The 18,805-nt window shown below is 37.1% G+C and overlaps 1 protein-coding gene across 1 annotated transcript; it reads right to left on the bottom strand.

The window, feature by feature from the left end:
- Positions 1–1,236: 1,236 nt before the first annotated feature.
- LOC121640376 (FERM domain-containing protein 7) lies at positions 1,237–17,706 on the bottom strand. The gene is made up of 12 exons (XM_041986091.1): positions 17,395–17,706; positions 9,731–9,835; positions 9,601–9,643; positions 7,019–7,097; positions 6,719–6,816; positions 6,423–6,537; positions 6,048–6,195; positions 4,684–4,779; positions 4,185–4,348; positions 3,561–3,629; positions 3,093–3,168; positions 1,237–3,005 (listed from the first exon to the last, which is right to left on the bottom strand). The coding sequence occupies exons 1-12, from the start codon at positions 17,521–17,523 to the stop codon at positions 1,782–1,784; spliced, it is 2,346 nt and encodes a 781-aa protein (XP_041842025.1). The 5' UTR covers positions 17,524–17,706; the 3' UTR covers positions 1,237–1,781.
- Positions 17,707–18,805: the final 1,099 nt, after the last annotated feature.

The raw sequence follows: 18,805 nt of genomic DNA, 5'->3' as shown, positions 1-18,805 counted from the left end.
CAACTGAAGACTGTTGCAGTTAAGGCCTGAGAAAGCATCACAATAGTGGAAATCCATTCTTTCTTTAGCCAGTCGTTGCCTTCAAAATATCACATACCAACATTTTATTTCGATTGAACAAATAATAAAAAAATTATTTGTAACTGTAATAAATTGAAGGATTCTATATATCAAAAAGCTGCGGTTTCTCAAATAATGAAATTTCATTGTGAATAACCTTAAAGCCACGAGTTTGTACTTAAAACCCACGTTTATTATAGAACTCAAATTTGCCACCCAAATTCTAATTGGTAAAATTTTTAACATGGGAACCAAGGGAAACAACTGTTTTCTTCATCTTTCTTTCTTTTATGTATTATGTAATATTACTTGCAACTTGGTTTTATAATTATACATTTTTCATCTATCGTTTTGAGTTGTTTTTTTTAAACTGTTTTAATTGTTGTGTCTTTAATGTTCTTATTTGCACCGTAAAGCAGTTTGGTTGCTCTTATGCATTTGATAAAATATTCATTCAATAAAGGTAATTTGATTTGAAAATTGCCATGAAATATAAATCTGTGGGTTATTTAAATTAATGATAGAAAGTGACAACAAATCTTCTGTATGTATTTGTTCAAAAGGGCCAACATTACATACATGGTTTAGCAGTGTGTGAAATATGGGCAGACGGGTTGATGGGTAACCATCTGTTAGCCTTAAAAACAGAACCACACTTCAGTGGATTCCAGCTGCAAGAACAGCTGCACTTGTATTGATATTTTTTATCATTGGTATTTCCGTGTGTGTTTATGCTGCAATATGAGTAATGCTTAATGACTTTTTTTTGCTCTGTGAAATGAATGACTTGTAATACCAGTTGGTTATTTTTCAAAGTTGAAATCTCGTATAATATTCTTTTACATCTGTCAGTTTTGTTCTTGACATTGGGAAGAGCTCGAGGGTCCATTCACACCAGGATAGTCAGCTAGACTCTGTATGATTGGGGATTTAGGTCAGTTGGGGGAAGCAACATTCTTCCAGACCGAATTTACGTTCATACTGAACTACTCAGACGAATCAGACCTTTTAAATAACTTATTCCACTCCTCGCCAGAGGTGGCGTTGCATCAGTATTTACTGAAGAAGAAGATGACCCAAAAAGAAGAAGAAAACATGCTCCTCTTATTGGTTAAATCAGGACAGCTTCTGTTTCCACCACATAAAACCCTAAAGCTGTTATTTGGTTGTGTTTACCCACAATGGTGTGTGCTGAACCCACAATGCACTATGCTTTGTAGTCCACTACCTGTGTTTAGTCTGCTTTAAGCGGACTGGGATCCACATTTGTCGGCAGACCAAGTCCGCTTTGATGGGAATTAAAGTTTGTTTGCCTGTTCACAATACCCCAAACAAAGCGGACTTTCCAAACAAATGGATTAGGATTTTAATCAAAAGGGTTTATGTACACTAAAGCAGTTATTTAAGGGCTCCAGTTACCCAAGAATCCCTGTATTTCACACACTGATTCTAATCAAAGTTAACAATAATCCTGTTGGACATTTTAGTTAGTGATTACTATTGATTAGCGTCCTCTAACAACCCTCTGTCTTATTTTGTCCACCCAACTGGAACTACCTGCATACACCACTGGTAAAAGCCAGTTCTATATTTAGTTTTCATTAAAACAAGGCAAAAATACATTTTATCTGAAACTACACCTTAAAACAGTCCACTTTACGCACTTTTAATATATTATTGTCATATCTACAGTTTGCAGTGAACATAGCAAAAGTCTTCGTCTACAGAGTGACTTGAGTAATCTTTGCTGCTCCTTTTGTGCCCTCTTCTTCACTCTTTTCTTTCTTCTGTCCATCCGTAAATTCTTTTCTAGCAGTTTCTTTGGCTGCTACAGCCACCTTTTCTTCTTCCTCTCCCTCTTCTTCCTCATCCAGCTGAAGGCTTCCAGAGGAAAACCTCATCCTGGCTAAGCCAGCTGACCGTACAACCCTCCCCAGCTGAGGGGGTGGGCAGTAATATGGATAGAAGACCTCTGGATCAGAGTCACTGTAGCTTCCTGTGGCTCCACCAATCATGCATACTGAGGTGGGGCGTTCAGGCAGAGGGGAGGCGTTAAGTGGGAGATACGTGGGTCTGGAGGGACGTGTAAGGTGAGGGTAGTAACCAAGGGGTCGGAATTCAGAGGCCGGATTAAAGGCGGGATTTGTACTCCTTGAAAAATGGAACTTGACATCTGGCTGGCTTGCCACACGACGAGGAAGCCCTGGTAGGAAGTTGGAGTCATCACTGTAATGCCCCGCCTCTGTGTGACCAACGCCCAAAAGTCTTGCTCCATTACTTCCTGACTGGTAGACCCTTGCCAATCCGAGCCCACCTGAACCAGACGGGCGAAAGTTCCTCCTAACTGGTGAAACTGATGGCAAATGATGGCTTAATGGGTAAAAAGCAGGTCGTGATACACCATCCACTGGCACATATTCCTGCCTCCTTGCATGCGGTAAACGCTCCAGAGAGGAAACCGCAACACAGTCCGACAAATAAGGGTGTTGACTGAGTGGCAAGGAACCAGCTAATGGGAATGATGGGAGAATTGGATGGTACTGGTATGCAGGGGTGTTTGGATAAAGAAGAACCAGCTGCTGTGCAGCATCTGGATGTGGTTGGGGGTTCGGCCGACGTCGTGACCGGTTTCCATAGACACCTGCTAGCCTTTGGGCTTGTCGCGGCGCCCCATTCCAACCCCCCCTCCTGTCTTCCGATAAAGATGTAGAGGCAGATCGTATCTTTGGTGAGGGGGTTGACTGTTGGAGAGCTGAAGAAAGGGGAGTGACTTGACAGAGGTGGTGTGGCCTTTGGCTGACCTCAACAGATGACTGGCTGCGTCTAGCTCCACCTTCTCCAATTTCACTGTCATTCACACCTCGACGACGTGGGTCCATTTCATCCTGACTGTGTATCCCCAGAGCTCCAGTTGATCGAGGAAACTGGTAAGAGTGTTCGTATAACTGAGGAGGTAAGACACAGAAACAATAGAGGAGTGTAGAGGAATGGATACCAGTCCTGAGAAATCTGGAAGTCATACATTTTATTACCTGTTTGGAGACATCAGTGAGAAGATCAGGAGAAGATCGGAACTGTCTGGGATCGTAATCTGACTGACAGTGGGTCCTCCATTGGCACAAAGTAATGAAACAAGGAAAGCACAGACATGATTAACTGAAAACAAAAGAGTCCTTTTTTATCTCTTTAAATCCTGTTGAATCTGTTTTCCAAACCTTTCTTTGATTTTCTATCATTTGATAAAATATTTTCTGTACTTCCGAATCTGACTGCTTTCACTCCAACCATTTTCTTGTTTATTATGGTTCATTAAAATGTGGGGAAATTGTGTTTCACTTGTCAAGCTGCAAACCTGATACAGTTAAATCCACTAACAAAGAAAAGGATGCCTTAACGTTTGATGTCTGGTGAACCAGGGCAACACTTTTATGGTAGCGATAAATATCTTCTTGATTCTATAGTGTGGTCTAACATAAATGGCTTGCAAAATGTAGTCTTACCTCTCAAAGTGTAAAGGCTTCTTCTCCCCTGATCCCATACACTCTAGGAGCTGTTTCTGAGTTCTCCCGCTGCCACACAAGAACATAAAAACGTTAAATAGTCATCATTAGTGAAGTCTTGACTTTTTGACCTAACTATGTTAATCTCTGTTATGATATGTGGCAATTAGCCCCCATTTAAGTAGTGAGTATTAGGTTTTCCCAGATCTATTCTATGTACAAATCCTGAATTCTGATTTCAGGTTTGTGTTTCTGTGCTCAACCAGTAGGATTAGTCTCTAAAATATTATCAGAGTCCGTATTTAATGCTAATAAGCAAATCTTGAACATATCTGTCCACTGCATGTAAGAAAGAAAAACATGTGGTTCAGTATTAAAATACATGGTTTGGGTTTTAAAGTGATTAGATTTTAGCACAATTCCAGCATGTTATTGAACAGATATTGCATTCAGTGATGCAATAAAATTGCTCCTCATAATGTTAATCTTATTTTCCCTTTTCTGTTTGGCTCAACTGTTTTTAGCTGAACAAAACAAAATTTAAAGTAAATTTGGAAGATCTGTGGTATACAGAGAAATGAATACTGTTTGTAGTTTGAGTGAATGCTTCTGCATGTGTGATACCTGTATCTGAATCTGGAGCCTTTACAGGACAGCAGAGTTTTATGTATGGCCTGTGGTTCCTCAGCGAGCCTGAAGAAAGCATGGTACTCTACACACATCTTCCAGAATGATTTACACACATCACGGCTGGCCATGGCAAACTCAAGGGTATCCTTACACGATGGCTGGATGGACAGGAAAAACACTTAAAATAAAATTTACACTGATGAGCATAACTTTATGACCACCCTACAAAATATGTTGCCAGTCTTATTAATCCAAACAAATAAGCTACGATTAGCCGAGGCACGGACTCTTAACACATATTGATGTCTTGTGGTATCTGGTGATAGTCACGGCTCACTTACCATCCAAACTAGCATTTACCTTAACATGTGCCACTGTTATCAGTTATACACTTCATTTTGAAGTGTTCATAATACTTTGGCTCATTTATAGCTGAATATCAAAGAATATAGTTATTCACTCTAAATATTTATGTGGATGGTCAGGTTCTCACCCCAACTTTGTCGTGTAGTTTGATAAGGAAATGCTTGCGTTTGAAGCTTAGCTTGCGGATCTTCGCCCAGCTAAATGTGTTGATTTTCGTGTTTCCCTGCAACACACAGAATAAGTAAATTAATTTCCTCCACAATGTCAAAATCATCTGTTATGATGAAACAAGCCCTTATGCCACGTGTAAAAATTTTTGATCATGTTAATTCAGGACAAATTCAGGTGATTAATTTTGATTTGCTAACTGAAGGACTGACACAGTAATTACATGTGATCTTGATTATTTAATACTAGATTATTTAATTGCAGTTGCATTTAAAAAAAAAAAAAGGATAATCTTTCCCTCAGTAGAAGCAGTTGAGTTAAATATGTGTGTTCATCTTCTGCCACTGATGAGGAGTTTTACTGCCATCTAATGTTTACTTCCTGGTGCCCCACTTGTATTAAACCAACAGCATTCAGGTGAAAATCTAACATTTTTATTTAAAATAATTTAGAAGTCAAATGGCATGACACAGGTGTGAAATCATTTTGGATTTTAGGCCAGATAAGAAGGGAGAGCACATGGATGTTTAAATGTTTAGCGTCTCTTCTGCTTCCTTCAGTGATAATGATACACGTAACAAATAACAAGTAACTTGTCCGTAGCTTTGGAGGTGAGGCGAGGCTCTGTGAAGTGGAAGCTGGGTGCTGCACTATGGAAAACACCAACCTGGTAGCTAGCTAGGTCCCTGTAGCCGGTGTGGAGCCACCTAGAAAGGCTAACCCACTTAGCCATTCCTTAGCAGGTCTTGTGCAGCCGGGGTCCTAAGCTGTCTGGGTAATGGTCTAGAGGAGGCATAACCCCAAGCTTAAGCCCATGGCTCACCACCAACCTCTCCATATATAGATCTTACAGTTTGGGGTGATTAGCCATCCCTCAGTTATGCAGCCCTGAGATGCTCTTATGAGTTGGCACTATACAAATAAAGCTGAATTGAATTGACTTGGAAAAGCCAGTTTGATGGACTTACTGCAGAAAGATGGTGGTCAGCAGTGCTAATAACACTAATATTAAAAATCCCCTTTACATCCAATTAACCCAGTTCACCATTTGTTCACCATTTGGAATAAACCCACAGCTGTACCTCTCTTTCTCTAATAGCATTCCATAAAAAGTCAAAAGCTAACTAAAATCTTTTGAATACCTTCAATGGCCAAATTTCATATTAGTCCACTGGATATTTTTTAATTTAGACAACAATCTAACTCTTACCAGCTTTGTCTTGTGGTAACTTGTAGTTTTATGGGGAGGTAATTATGGTATATAAAAGTAATTCAGGTCTTTTTACATGTGCCAGGGCAGGTTAGAAATGATTAAACCCACACCTGAAAGACCAGTACGCCAGAGTGTGTGACAGTCAGATTGATTCTCATTCCCTCTCCGTCATGGGCAGGATAAGGCCTGATGCCGTACATGTCCAGTTTCCTCGCCACTTCCAGCAGGTGGATGTCCGAGTCTGCTGGAGAGACTCCTCTAGGGAATGAGACAAAGAATGACAACTGACCAAAACACAATCTTATTCTGACTTTACTCCTAATGCACAGATATTTATTCAACATAAAGTTAAAAATTATTCTATTTCTAATTATTTTAAATTCAACTTTTAATTGAAAGATTTATCTTGTGCAGTAATGTTAAACTTTTTGCACTATTTTTCCAGCGGGGAAAAACAAGGTGTGAATATTTATTTTCCTTAATACCTGTGTTTCTTGTGAAACCTGATGATCTTGTGGTCCAGATATTCCTGATTGGGGACATAGTGCTTCATTTCCAAATGTTGACAGTCCAGGTCCTCGTCATAGTCCCCTATCTCTGCTGTAACACAAACATAAATCCCAATATTGTGTCTTTTTTCCGTACTTCCAACAATCTTTCCTCATACGCTGACTAAAGTATTCACAGGGAAAATTGATGGTTTGGATTTAGCTCTTGATAACAACTATTATATGAACATATTTACATTGAATTCTTCTATGTGTGCTGTTTTTATTCTTACACTGCAGTATGTGAGACACCAGCAGGGCGGCGCTGTTGTCATTGCAGGTTAGACTGCCGTTGGACAAATCCTGCTTTATCTGTAAGGCAAAAAGATACCTGCACATACAAGATGATTACCGAGGATTGCTGCATGCACTTTTAAAGTTTAATTGTCATTAGAAAAAAGAAAAAGCATACTGACTTAATTAAAACCTTTACATGTAGAGTAGTCATGGGATATACAGTAAATGTTAATGACTGACAAGAACTGGGATATAAAGGCTATATGGCAAAACAGACTTAAAAAATGACAAACTACCTGGTGAGGCCTCGCTTTAGTTGTCCAGGGTCTGGTGGGAAGAACTTGACTATAAACCTGAAGAATAAATCATTTGTGTCTGACAGACAGGGGAGAAAAAGTAAAAACCTGTCACTTCTTTTTCTCAGGTACTTTCATCATATAATGGGGATTTTTTTTCCCCCTACCCAAAAACAAGCAACTATGAGGAGATGCATTTCTGAACAAAAACAGAACAAAATTTCACTCCAAAACATACAACAAAACCATTAGCATTAAATAGACACAACAAACCAAAATGCTGCAGCTAGAGAGTTAAGCCCTTTATCTTGGCTGGCTGGGAACACTTTCCATAACAGTTTATATATATATATATATATATATATATATATATATATATATATATATATATATATATATATATTTACTTGTTTATCTCTAAACTTTGCTGCCAGAATTCTGCATTGATTTATTTGATAGAGAAAGGGAGTTAGCATGCTAGCATGTTAGTAAGCTAGTTAGCTGAGTGTCCATTCTTTGTCAACACTCAGTTAGCTGAGTTAGTACACTGCATATTTGCTTGAAGGTTTACAGACACACCGTTGAAGAGGTTAGTTTCCTAATGGCCACATGCCTAAACCACAACATAAAACTGCAAAATACGCTTAGGAAAAAGTATAAATTGTCTTGGCTTATTCTTAACCTCATATTACGTATTGGCACTTTGTTTAAGCTAATTAGACTGAAAGCTTGTTTATAATAGCCTTCTACAACTGGTGGATTTTCTGGGAAACTTAAAACTGTCCAAACCTACTTTTGCGTTATCATAAAATAAAATAAAAAAAACAAAAAAACATTTAAGAGTTGAAAGTTAAGCTTATTGGAAATTGCTGAACTTGCCCTCATTCTTACTGATATTTGTAAGAGTCTTGAAAATGTGAATGAAATATATGTGTCACTCAGAGCTAAAAAGATGGCGCATAAAGTTTGCCAGTTTGTCACTTCAATCCATAATGTGTTGATAAACTTAATATGAATTAAACTAAACCGCATAAATTTTCTTTCCAAAGTTAGAAGCAATTATATAGTTTATTATCTTTAGGTATTTAGCTTTTAGGGTTAATATTTATGACTACGTACTTTTATTTGACACAATATCAGGGGTAGAAACAATTGTTCTCAGATGCCAAAACAGATAATTATAGTTCTATGAAACCACAATAAAGTGAGTTAATTGAATTAAGCCTAACCTATCTCATTGGCTGTGGTACCATTATTGATCTATGTAGTTATTTTGAGTTTTACTCTTAATTTTACAACATTTTTAAAATTTGTGGTCTTAGGGTGCTAACCCCTTAAAGGTCTGAATTTATTTGCAATTACATAAAAGCAAAATAAATACAGTTTAAAACGTGAAACAAAAAGGTCCCTATTTTTAAAATAAAAGTAAAAAGACTAGCATAAAAGAAACTACAATTAGATATAAAAAATATAACAATAAATAAAAAACAATCAACAATAAATAACATAAAAATAAATACTTAAATAACAGTTAGTTATAAATTTAAACTTGTGAAATCAATAAAATAAAAATAAATAAAGGAGAAAAAGTTGTTTGTCACAAATTTGCTACACTTGGCGTCCAGTGGCTAATTCAGTATTGAACTTTGATTATTGTCACTGTACCCTAGCTTTGTAGGTAACACAACGTGGTTTCATGTGAAGGATTATAACCATTTTAACAAAGTCATGGACTATATGTAATTTGTAAAATTAATAAGCCAGCTCAACAAAAACAAACAATGGCAATTGAAGAATAGCCATTGGAATACTGTTTTTCATTAGTAATTGACAGTTTAAAGGCAGCAAAAATCCATATACAAAGATCGGAGGAAACAAAGGCAAACCATTGCAGTTGCAAGACATTAAACTGGAAGAATCTGGTTTAATGTCAATGTGAAATTTCTTTGTGCTTGCTATACAGTGTTTAAACAAATAGGCGTGTTTTGCTTTCAGGCTTTCGTTTTCTGACCAGTTTTCACTTATTGTTTGGTTACCACTATACATAAAGATATATTGGTTAGGTTTAGTAAAAGTATGATTTGAGAAAACACAACAAAATGATTATGAAGCACTTAATAGAAAGTATCGTCTGTCTGTGATACTGGCATGTAATTTTGACACATTTGTATGTGCCTTCACTACTCAATGCAATTGGGGTACAATCAGAGGGGGATGCAAGTAAAGAGGGTTCGGGTCCTTATAACTGATGTACATGAGACCCAGCTGATTTCAAAAATTATAATATTTATAATAAAAGAGCAGAAGACATTTGGAAAAAATTCTCCAAAATTTAATAAACATAAAAAAATTTGTATAAATTTAGTAAATTTACTGGTTGTGAACATAATGTCAAAATGAACTTTTCTGAAAGGGGCATCCTCACAAGTAATGTCTTGTGTAGTCTCATATATTAAAGAAAACTAAGTAAATTTTTTTCAAGCAGTTGTGCAACTGTTTACTTGCATTCTGCTGAAAACCAGCTGAACACATTTAATTTCCAAGTCTCTTTTTCTTTGAATATGAAGAGATATATAACTTACATTTAATTTGTTTGACTAGGGGCTTCATTAGTTCCAACCAAACCTGCAAGAGAAACATGTTTAGACAAAAAAATACATAAGAAAATACATAAATAAATGAATGAACTGCACATCGTTTTGTATTTCTTACAAAATGGCCACTATGGTGTCTGAACTCCAGTCCAAAGTACTCCTTCTCCAGCAGTTTTAGATGACCACACACTTTGTTGAAGAAGTCCCCACCTAAAACCTTTTGCTTAAATAAAGAGAGAAGAAATTCAAGTTTTAAATCAAAAATTTATTGAAACTAAAATCTGAAGATACTCAGATGATTTTGGAAAAATATTACAAAACTCACTTGCTTTCACAAAAATGTTTAAAATAAAATTATAAATATGTATATATTAGACATATTATGGTTATTAAACTAAACACTCTTTGCAGTGTAATCTAAAAATATAGCCGTTTTTTGCTGGAGTATGCTGCTACCATGTGCTACAGATAAGTAAAAATAGTAATTTAAAGAGTGAATCAATGCATTTATTAATTAATTGGAAAACAAGACTACACACACATATAAACATATGGAACAGAATGATCAATAAATATCACACATATTTATAATATCTAAATATATTGTATATTGAGCACAAATAAATCATAAGACAACACAAGACACTTTGTCAATGTACAAGAATTTAGGAATACAGACTCATCCCTAGTAAATATAAATTAATGATAAAATATATAACATACATGTGTGTACATATGTATAATGAATATATTTACACACACATATACATATATATACACACACATACACAAAACATATGTATACATACATATAGACATACAACACATACACAATAATGCATCAACATTCTTACTTTAAACATACAATGCATGCAGAGGTAAGTGGGATAATAAAGTTAAAAAAATATTTAAAATATGGCATATTAGAGAAACAGTATTATGAGTTCAGTGTTCAGATGGCTGTGGAGTACAAACTGTTCAGGAAACGTATGCTGGGACTTCTGTTTATGTATCAAGAAAGAAAGTATGCATGTGTTAGTAAGGTGCTAAATGAGTCTGTTTAAAAAGCAATTTTTTTTCAACTGGTAAGGTATTTGTTTCAGGGTTTGTTGGTACTATGATTATAATGTTTCTGATGCATAAACACTGGTGATTTGTGGGTCCTATAATAGCAACTGGTATTGCCTTGGTACTGCTTGGGCTTACTGGTAAACAGCAGTTCGAAACAAAGACTCTGGGATGAGTCTGCTAACGTGCTTCTGAGGTAGTTCCAGTAAGCATTTGGAATAAGTAATGTCAAACAAATCAAGCCAAATAAAAATGTTTTCAAAGAAAAGCTCTCATGACCTTTTGATATTTTGTAAAAAATTATCACTATTAGTTTGAATTATTAGGTTTTGAAACAGACTGATAAAAAGTAGATTTTTTCTGCTTCAATCTTGCTTCAATTAATGGTAAATAACATATAAATATATATGAACATTACACGAAAAACACACAGATAAAGCTGAATTTATTTTCTAAATAGCATCAGCCCACTCTGAAAATAAAAAGTTTACCTACATGTTTGTGTAGTGTCTCAATATAGGCCTAAAAATTGTGAGATGCTAATGTTTTTCATTTCCTGTTGCTTTGCATTATGCAGCATTATCATGTGGACCTGTAATTATGTATTTATCAATATCTGACCCTAACTGTGGTGTTTTTATGCAGCTAACAAAAAGCTGAAAGGTTAGAAGCTGCTGCCAGATATTACAAACCTCTACCTCCTCATGAGGATTTTTGAACATGCAGTAGTTGTGCTATTTTGCATTTATGACAGTCACTGTAGCAGGTTACAATATGCTAAGAAAAATAAAGGTGGACAATGTTTTAAGATCTTTGAAACCCTTACAACTTTTTACAATGGTTTAAAAATGTAATGCAAAGCATAAAACACACATGCATATAAGAATTTTGTAGCAAAGAAAGTGTTGTGATTTTACAATTTTCAAGCTTTCAAGAGTGCAGATGCACAAAAGCATGAGCTCGTTAGAAATTTACAATCCTAAAATGTTTAGTTCTCATTTGATTCAAGACTCAATCAACCTGGAAGACTTGTACAAAACCTAGGATTTTGTTTACAAAACAGACACAACTTCAAATATGAATATGTTTATTGAAACCACATCTAATCATGGCCAGGACTCTATCTTTAGAGATCTCACATCTCAATGAGGCTTTTCTGGCAAAGTAAAGGACAATAACAATCTAAATAAGAAGAATTAACATTAGGTTAATTCTTATTATTCTTATTAGGTTAACATAAAAAATTAATACAAGAAGTTTTCATTTATAAAGCATCACTTTCATGTGTAAATTATCTTATTTGTAAAAAAAATAATGTGATAAGTGATGTTGATGTAAGTGACTGTCCTGCTGGTTGTGCATCATTGTTGTAGACTGCATGACCTAAATGAACGATGTGAAACAAGCTGTAAACCAGTGGTGGTAAAAATGAATTACTACACACAACCACCAGAACTAAGCATGGGTCCAAAATGTTTACTTGTTTTCCTTTAGGTTCATTCTGTTTCTTTTTCTTTGTTTTGTTTGTTTTTTTTTCTTTAACCAAATCTTCATTTAAGCTGGATGAAGAGAAATCAGAATGCAGGTATGATCCTTTTGATTTGATTTGTGATTCATAGATTACAGGTGCAGGCTTATGCAAGGTTCGTAATATGCATAGGATTTTTGTTGTCAGCATCCTGTATGACTTGAACTCAAAGGCCCAATGTGGAAGATGTTGTGACATCTAAAGGTATGAATCCCATACTGAGAAACCAAATCAGTCGTCCTATCACCTTCCTTTACACATGTAAGAAAATGACACCTACTGTGAATTATCTGTAGTATAGTGTGTTTTCAGTTTTTACATGACTGCAGTAGAATCACATGAGTACAACATATGTGCATTTAAAAACATTGATTTCAATAGATTGACAATGATGAATGCCAAGTCCCACCTGTCTTACTTTCTGACCCACTTTTCATCCTGATTGCTCCCTCTTCTTCTCCGTCCTACATGCTGTTATCTTCAATGCTTTTCCCTTGTCCATTTCATGGTTCTGTCTTATAGCGTAAGTAACACATTGTGGCTGAAATATGCTTAATATATGTCGTATATCTAATATATTTTTTTTTGTCATATATATTTTGAAGAACCTGTGAGGTTAGATGCCACTATATTCAGTAAAATAAAGTTTTAAAAGCTGAAATCTAGCAATCAGTTGAAATTTTCAAATGAACCTTTAAAATCCTTTCTCCTCCCATCTCTATTTCCTGTTCTCCCGCTTCTTCTTTTGTCCTCTGTCCTCTCTCTAATTACAAAGATGGCGTTTTGTTTTTTTTTTAGTGTTTGCTGTCTGCTAGCCAGTGTTTAGCGCCTCAGCATGGATCACTGGATGACCCTCATTAACTTGTCATGAAGTGAAGAAAGAAGGAGGGACAGAGCAGCTGTTACCAATTATAGAGAGAACACAGGACTAACTGGTGATTACTGCAGACAAATGGCCGCCCTCAGTACAGCAGAGCAGTTAGCTACTACGGCTAAGAATGAGTGACATTGAATAAAAGTCTATGTTAGAAAGGAATCCGTCTAATGTGATGGAATACAACAGCATTGTTTCAAACCTAACAAAAATGTAAAGTCAGTTTTCATTGTTATGTCCAATTCTAAGCTACATGTCGTGACTTAGCTTAGCCTAGCTTAGCATTTTCTATGTTTGAATAGAGGAGCAAACCACACCTAACAAGGACAAAAAGAAACAAAAACTTATAATTGTCACTTAATTATTAGTAGATAAATATTATATAAAATATTGTTAGGAGCTGTGAAATAACTAACAGAGGAATGAAAAAAACAAACCAAAAACACTTTATAAGTACTGAAGCTGAATGCCTGAACATTTAAATCTTGCAATTTAATAATTGTGTCCATCCATCCATCCATCCATCCATCCATCCATCCATCCATCCATCCATCCATCCATCCATCCATCCATTCTCCACTTATTTGGGGTCGGTTAGCATGAGCAGCAGCCTTAGCAGAGAAGCCCAGACTTCCTTCTCCACAGCCACTTCTTTCAGCTCATCCTGGGGTATTCTAAGTCCAGCCGAGAAATGTAGTCCCTCCATTGCTTGTATAGGTTTGTCACGGGGTCTCCTGCTGGTGGGACGTGCCCAGAACACCTAACAAGGGAGACATCCAGAAGGCATTCTAACCAGATCCCCTAGCCACTTATTTTATCTCCTCTTGGTGCAGAGAAGCAGCAACTCTACTCTGAGCCCATGACTGGGCTTCTCAACCTTATCTCTAAAGACGAGCTCAGCCCCGCAGAGGAAACTCATTTCAGCTGCTTTTATTTATGATCTCGTTCTTTTGATCACTACCCACAGGTTGTGACTTTAGATGAGGGTAGGAAAAGGTAAATCGAGAGCTTCGCCTTTTGGCGCAGCTCCTTCTTCACTTCAATAGAGAACCTTCATCTCTGCCAATGCCACATTGTCTGCCTGTCAAAGTCCCGCTCCATCCTTCCTTCACTTGTGAACATGAGCCCAAGATACTTCAACTCCTCTACTTGGGGCAGGACCTCATTCCCAAAAGAGGACACATTTAGATTGTAAAGTTTATCAGAATGTTTTTTTTTAATCCTTACGGTTTCATCCTGACCTGGCCCCTGACTGTTTGTCAGGAGACCCCCAAGTCTGTCATAGACACAGACGTTTATGCTCAACATTTAATATGCATGTAGATGGAGCCTTCTATTCATTCTCTGCATTCATTTAGTTCATATTTCAGTAGGATTTTAGAGACCTTCAGGATGCATACTATATTTATGCACATAAAGTGGGAACAAATGAACACTGTCACAGTTGGGCATACAGGGTTGCCTGTGCTGCTAATGGATTGGTCCCAAGACATGTCAATAATCAAATGTATCAATAGTTTAGCACCAGAGCCACTTAGTTCATTTGTTCAGAACAGCAACAGAGTCGCCAGAGGTTCCACCAAACAGAACTGTCAGCTTCCACACTGCAGAGCTTTGGTCAGTCTGACTTTCTTACAAAAGTGCAAAGCTGTGGAATTCATTATCGACTGAACTCAAGACCATATCTGAGTTTAACACCTTCATCTCTCGGCTTAAGTCTTAGCTGACAATGACAAAAGGTGCTCCACTCACACAGAAGCATCTGATGACTGCGGTCTTTAGCCTACCGTGTTTCCCTCGCTGGAGCACCTTGAGCATCTCAGCTAACAATGCCAGATTGTACCACAGCTAAGGAACGGTCATGCGCTAAGCTCTTGTCGTCTTCATGGTTTTTCAAATTCTAAAGTATTTCCATCATCTTGTGGTGGCAATAATGCTTTAATACTAGCTAAATACTAATGGTTCCAATATACAAAACAATAGTCATGCTAAATATTTGATTTCTTGTGGATTAATGAATATTTAAAAAGTTGAAAATCATTGCTTGTCTATAGTTTCAAAGTCGGAGTGGAAAATGAGTCCAAGTTGGGTGTTGGATGCCTGTTCTCTCCTGACCTTCAATTTCCTAACACTGCCTATATAACTTGTCTGCTTGGAAGCACCTTATATTGACATTTATCTTTGGTCAACTGTTGGTGCAGCCAACATATTAAGAGTATCAGAAAGTGACTGTAAAGGTGTACACTGTGTGTTGAGAACTAGTTGGGAATGACTGTGTATTGGTGGAGCTAAACCAACATCATGTGTGTTTTCCTCTGGGAAAAATATCAAATATACCCATGGCTCTACAGCAGGGGTGGCCAACGTCAGTCCTCAAGAGCCACAATCCTGCAGGTTTTCCATGCATCCCTGCACCAACACACCTGACTAAAATTAAATGGATCCAACTGCTTATAAGGATCTGCACAATGACTCATTAGTTTAGGTCAGGTGTTTCGGTGCAGGGATGCATGGAAGACCTACAGGATTGTGGTTCTTGAGGACCGACGTTGGCCACCCCTTCTCTACAGAGAATGTATGTATGATTTGTTTAAATGTACTATTGTATGAATGGTGCCAATATATAATTTTTTTCATTCATGAAGCCATAAAAGGAGATTCCACTACACACACACACACACACACACATACACACACAGAATATTCCCCTTTACACTTTTTTCATCAATCTCTCCTTTCTTTTTGTCTGCATCCTCTCCGATCATTTATTGAGGATTTGCCCTGAAGGTAGGAGTATGGGGGTCAGAGGAGAAAACCTCTTTCTCTCTTTCAAACACAGATACACACACATTTGCACTGCTATCATTGTAAGGACCCTCACTGACATAATGGACTCCTGATTAACTAACCTGATTCTAGCCTTACTTTCCTTGGAGATAAGCTAAGTTAGCTCAACAAAAGTCCTTACTGCTAAGGTCTCAAACTGGTCCTGACGAAGATAGATGTGCCAGTTTTCACAAACACAGAAGCAGCTCCACATCTGCTTAAGATCGCAGCATGGGTTTGGTCTGTAACTCTCACTCATTACCCCCTCAGTTCAACCGATACCCTGTATTTATCACAGTTTATTTTAGCATCCATCCATCCATCCATCCATCCATCCATCCATCCATCCATCCATCCATCCATCCACACTCTGTCTCTCTGTTCTGCACTGTCTTTTTTTTTCCTTATTTCCCTCTTCTTGTAAAGATTCTATGTCCTGGAGGCCACTGGGAAACTGACAGTGAAGAAAGCATGGGCGTGGAAAATGGAACTACTTTGCTAACACAATACTTCAAGCTACACACACACATACACACCGTTCTCTATTTGAATTGCAGTGCTGCCTCGCAGGCGACATCACCAAGTTTAAAATATGGCCCGTCTGCATCTCCTGACCTGGATAGTGGAGCACATGGCTGTTCATGAACAGCGTGTTTCCCACCAAGCTCTTCACACATCACAACTGCTTGGATGTTTCAGAAGATATGATTATTAAATTCCCTTTAAAGTAAATTTCTTTGAAATTTCAGCTGAATGAATCTCCTTTCATTTTTTTTTCTTTAAAAAAAGAGGAATGGACCAAATAACACAAACATCTGTTCTGTGTAGTTGAAGGCATTTGTCTTTCACATCTATGGGACAAACATGACTATAAAGGAGCTTATAACACTTTTTTTTAGCAGTGTTCACACCTTCTGTAGTGAAAACAAAGGAGGTTCAAAAGAAATAGAAACAAAAAAAAAGTGTGCACAGATTTGATGCTTCTGTTTCTGATAATCCATTACAGAGCAGAGAACATTTACGTGTGTGTAAATGATCTGATTCAGTTTATTAAAAACTTGTGGTAAGCTATTTAAACTAAAAAATGTTCACACAGTATTTAGTTGAAATGAACTGCAGCTGTGGCACAAACTGAGCTGACATGATGCCCTGTTGGATGCAATATTTCATAAGGAGGCTGCAATGTTTATAAGGATAATTTTTATTTGTAAATGAAAATTCTAAATGAGTATTATAGTAATTTTGGCACAAATGAAGTCAGTCTTAACCACTTTTTGGAAACTATTATTAGTTTTTCAGAGGACATAAGACAGATAAAGGCATACAAATAATAAAAATGTATAAAAACAATAAGTACATAATGGATCAATCAAAACAAAATGATGTTGGGATATATTTGAAAAATTATGGATGTTTGTTTAAATATTAAATGATCCAGGCGATACAGTTTTTTTTTTTAATTTACCTTTACCTGTTTAACGCTTACCTCCACCTCGAACGTGCGTTCACTATCATCCAGGAAGATCACGCGCAGCCGGAGCTTGGTTTCCTTGGAGACTCGGGTCTTGGTCGTGAGACTCCCGAGAGTTCCAGACCGTCGGTGACGGTCCCCCATCTCTTTCTGTGCGCTTCGCTCAGTCAGTACAGCCAAGCGTCCAATAAATTCATCCTGACAGCAAATCCCTCCGAACACGGCTTCACGTGCTCCGCATCACCACCATCATCACAGTCATCATCATCCTCTCGCTCCTCTTCGAGGATCCGTGGCTGCTGCCGTGTGGGAGCCCGCGCCGTCCGGATGCGTAATGGCGCGCAGACGTTGTCCACAGACATGAACTGACCCAGCGTCTGTGCTGCAGCTGGAGGAGGAAGCACGGAACTCTTTTACTAGGAAAATGGAAAGTAACGACGTATACTAGACTTATACTTAGCCCATACATCTCTGAAGTAGCTGTACTTTTTTAGACATCATAAGGATAAAACACAGTTTAAACATTTAGCCCATTGGAATAATTTAATTCAAGTTAAGTTTATTTATAAAGCACATTTAAAACAGCCACAGTTAACCAAAGTGCTGAACAAAATACCATACACAATAAAAAGGAAAGACTAAAACAACACAAAATAACCTACTTAAATTAATTAAATAAAACTAAGGAAACAACAATAGAAATTTAAAAAGTCGACTACCAATAAATTCATTATAGCTAAAAGCCAATTAGAACAAATGCCTCTTCAGCAGCGTTTTAAACCTTAAAACATTGCTTAACTGATCTTAAGTGAGAATGCCCTGTCCAGTAAATAAGAGGTGAACCAGTTTCTCCAGTACACTGTTTTATTTAAAAATAATTATAATAAGACATTTGCCATTATTTAAGAATATGGAGCAAGATATGGATATGAGCAGGTCACTGGAAACTTTGAATAGGGCAGATTCTGCACTATGATGAGCTCTGAAGCCCGACTTAAACATTTTTTCAGGATTTAAGATTTGATGGTTTTTGCTTCTCAAATGGGATCATTTGCTGCTTTTTCTCCTCTTAAACTCGGCTAAACAGATTGATTTTGAGGTTTGAAGTATTGGCCAAAGAAAAGAAAAAGGTTATTCCTTTGACAATTTCTGAGTAAATGTGAAAGGAATTTATCTTTATTGTACAGGATATAGTTAAGAAGTAACACGTTTTATAGCAGGGATCTCAAACTCTGGTCCTCGAGGGCCAATGTACTGCAGGCTTTAGGTGCGTCCCTGCTCCAACACACCTGATTCAAATGAAATGGATGTAATAGCATGTTGGCAAGCTCTGCACAATGATCCATTAATGTGAGCCAGGTGTCTTAAAGCGGAGAAACATCTTTAACCTGCAGGATCGTGTCCCTTAAGGACTGGATTTTCAGAA

This window comes from Melanotaenia boesemani, chromosome 5 (genome assembly GCF_017639745.1).
Source record: "Melanotaenia boesemani isolate fMelBoe1 chromosome 5, fMelBoe1.pri, whole genome shotgun sequence".
Classification (NCBI taxonomy): domain Eukaryota; kingdom Metazoa; phylum Chordata; class Actinopteri; order Atheriniformes; family Melanotaeniidae; genus Melanotaenia; species Melanotaenia boesemani.
Note: the sequence above shows the minus strand (reverse complement) of the source record. Positions and strands in the feature narration are given on the sequence as shown.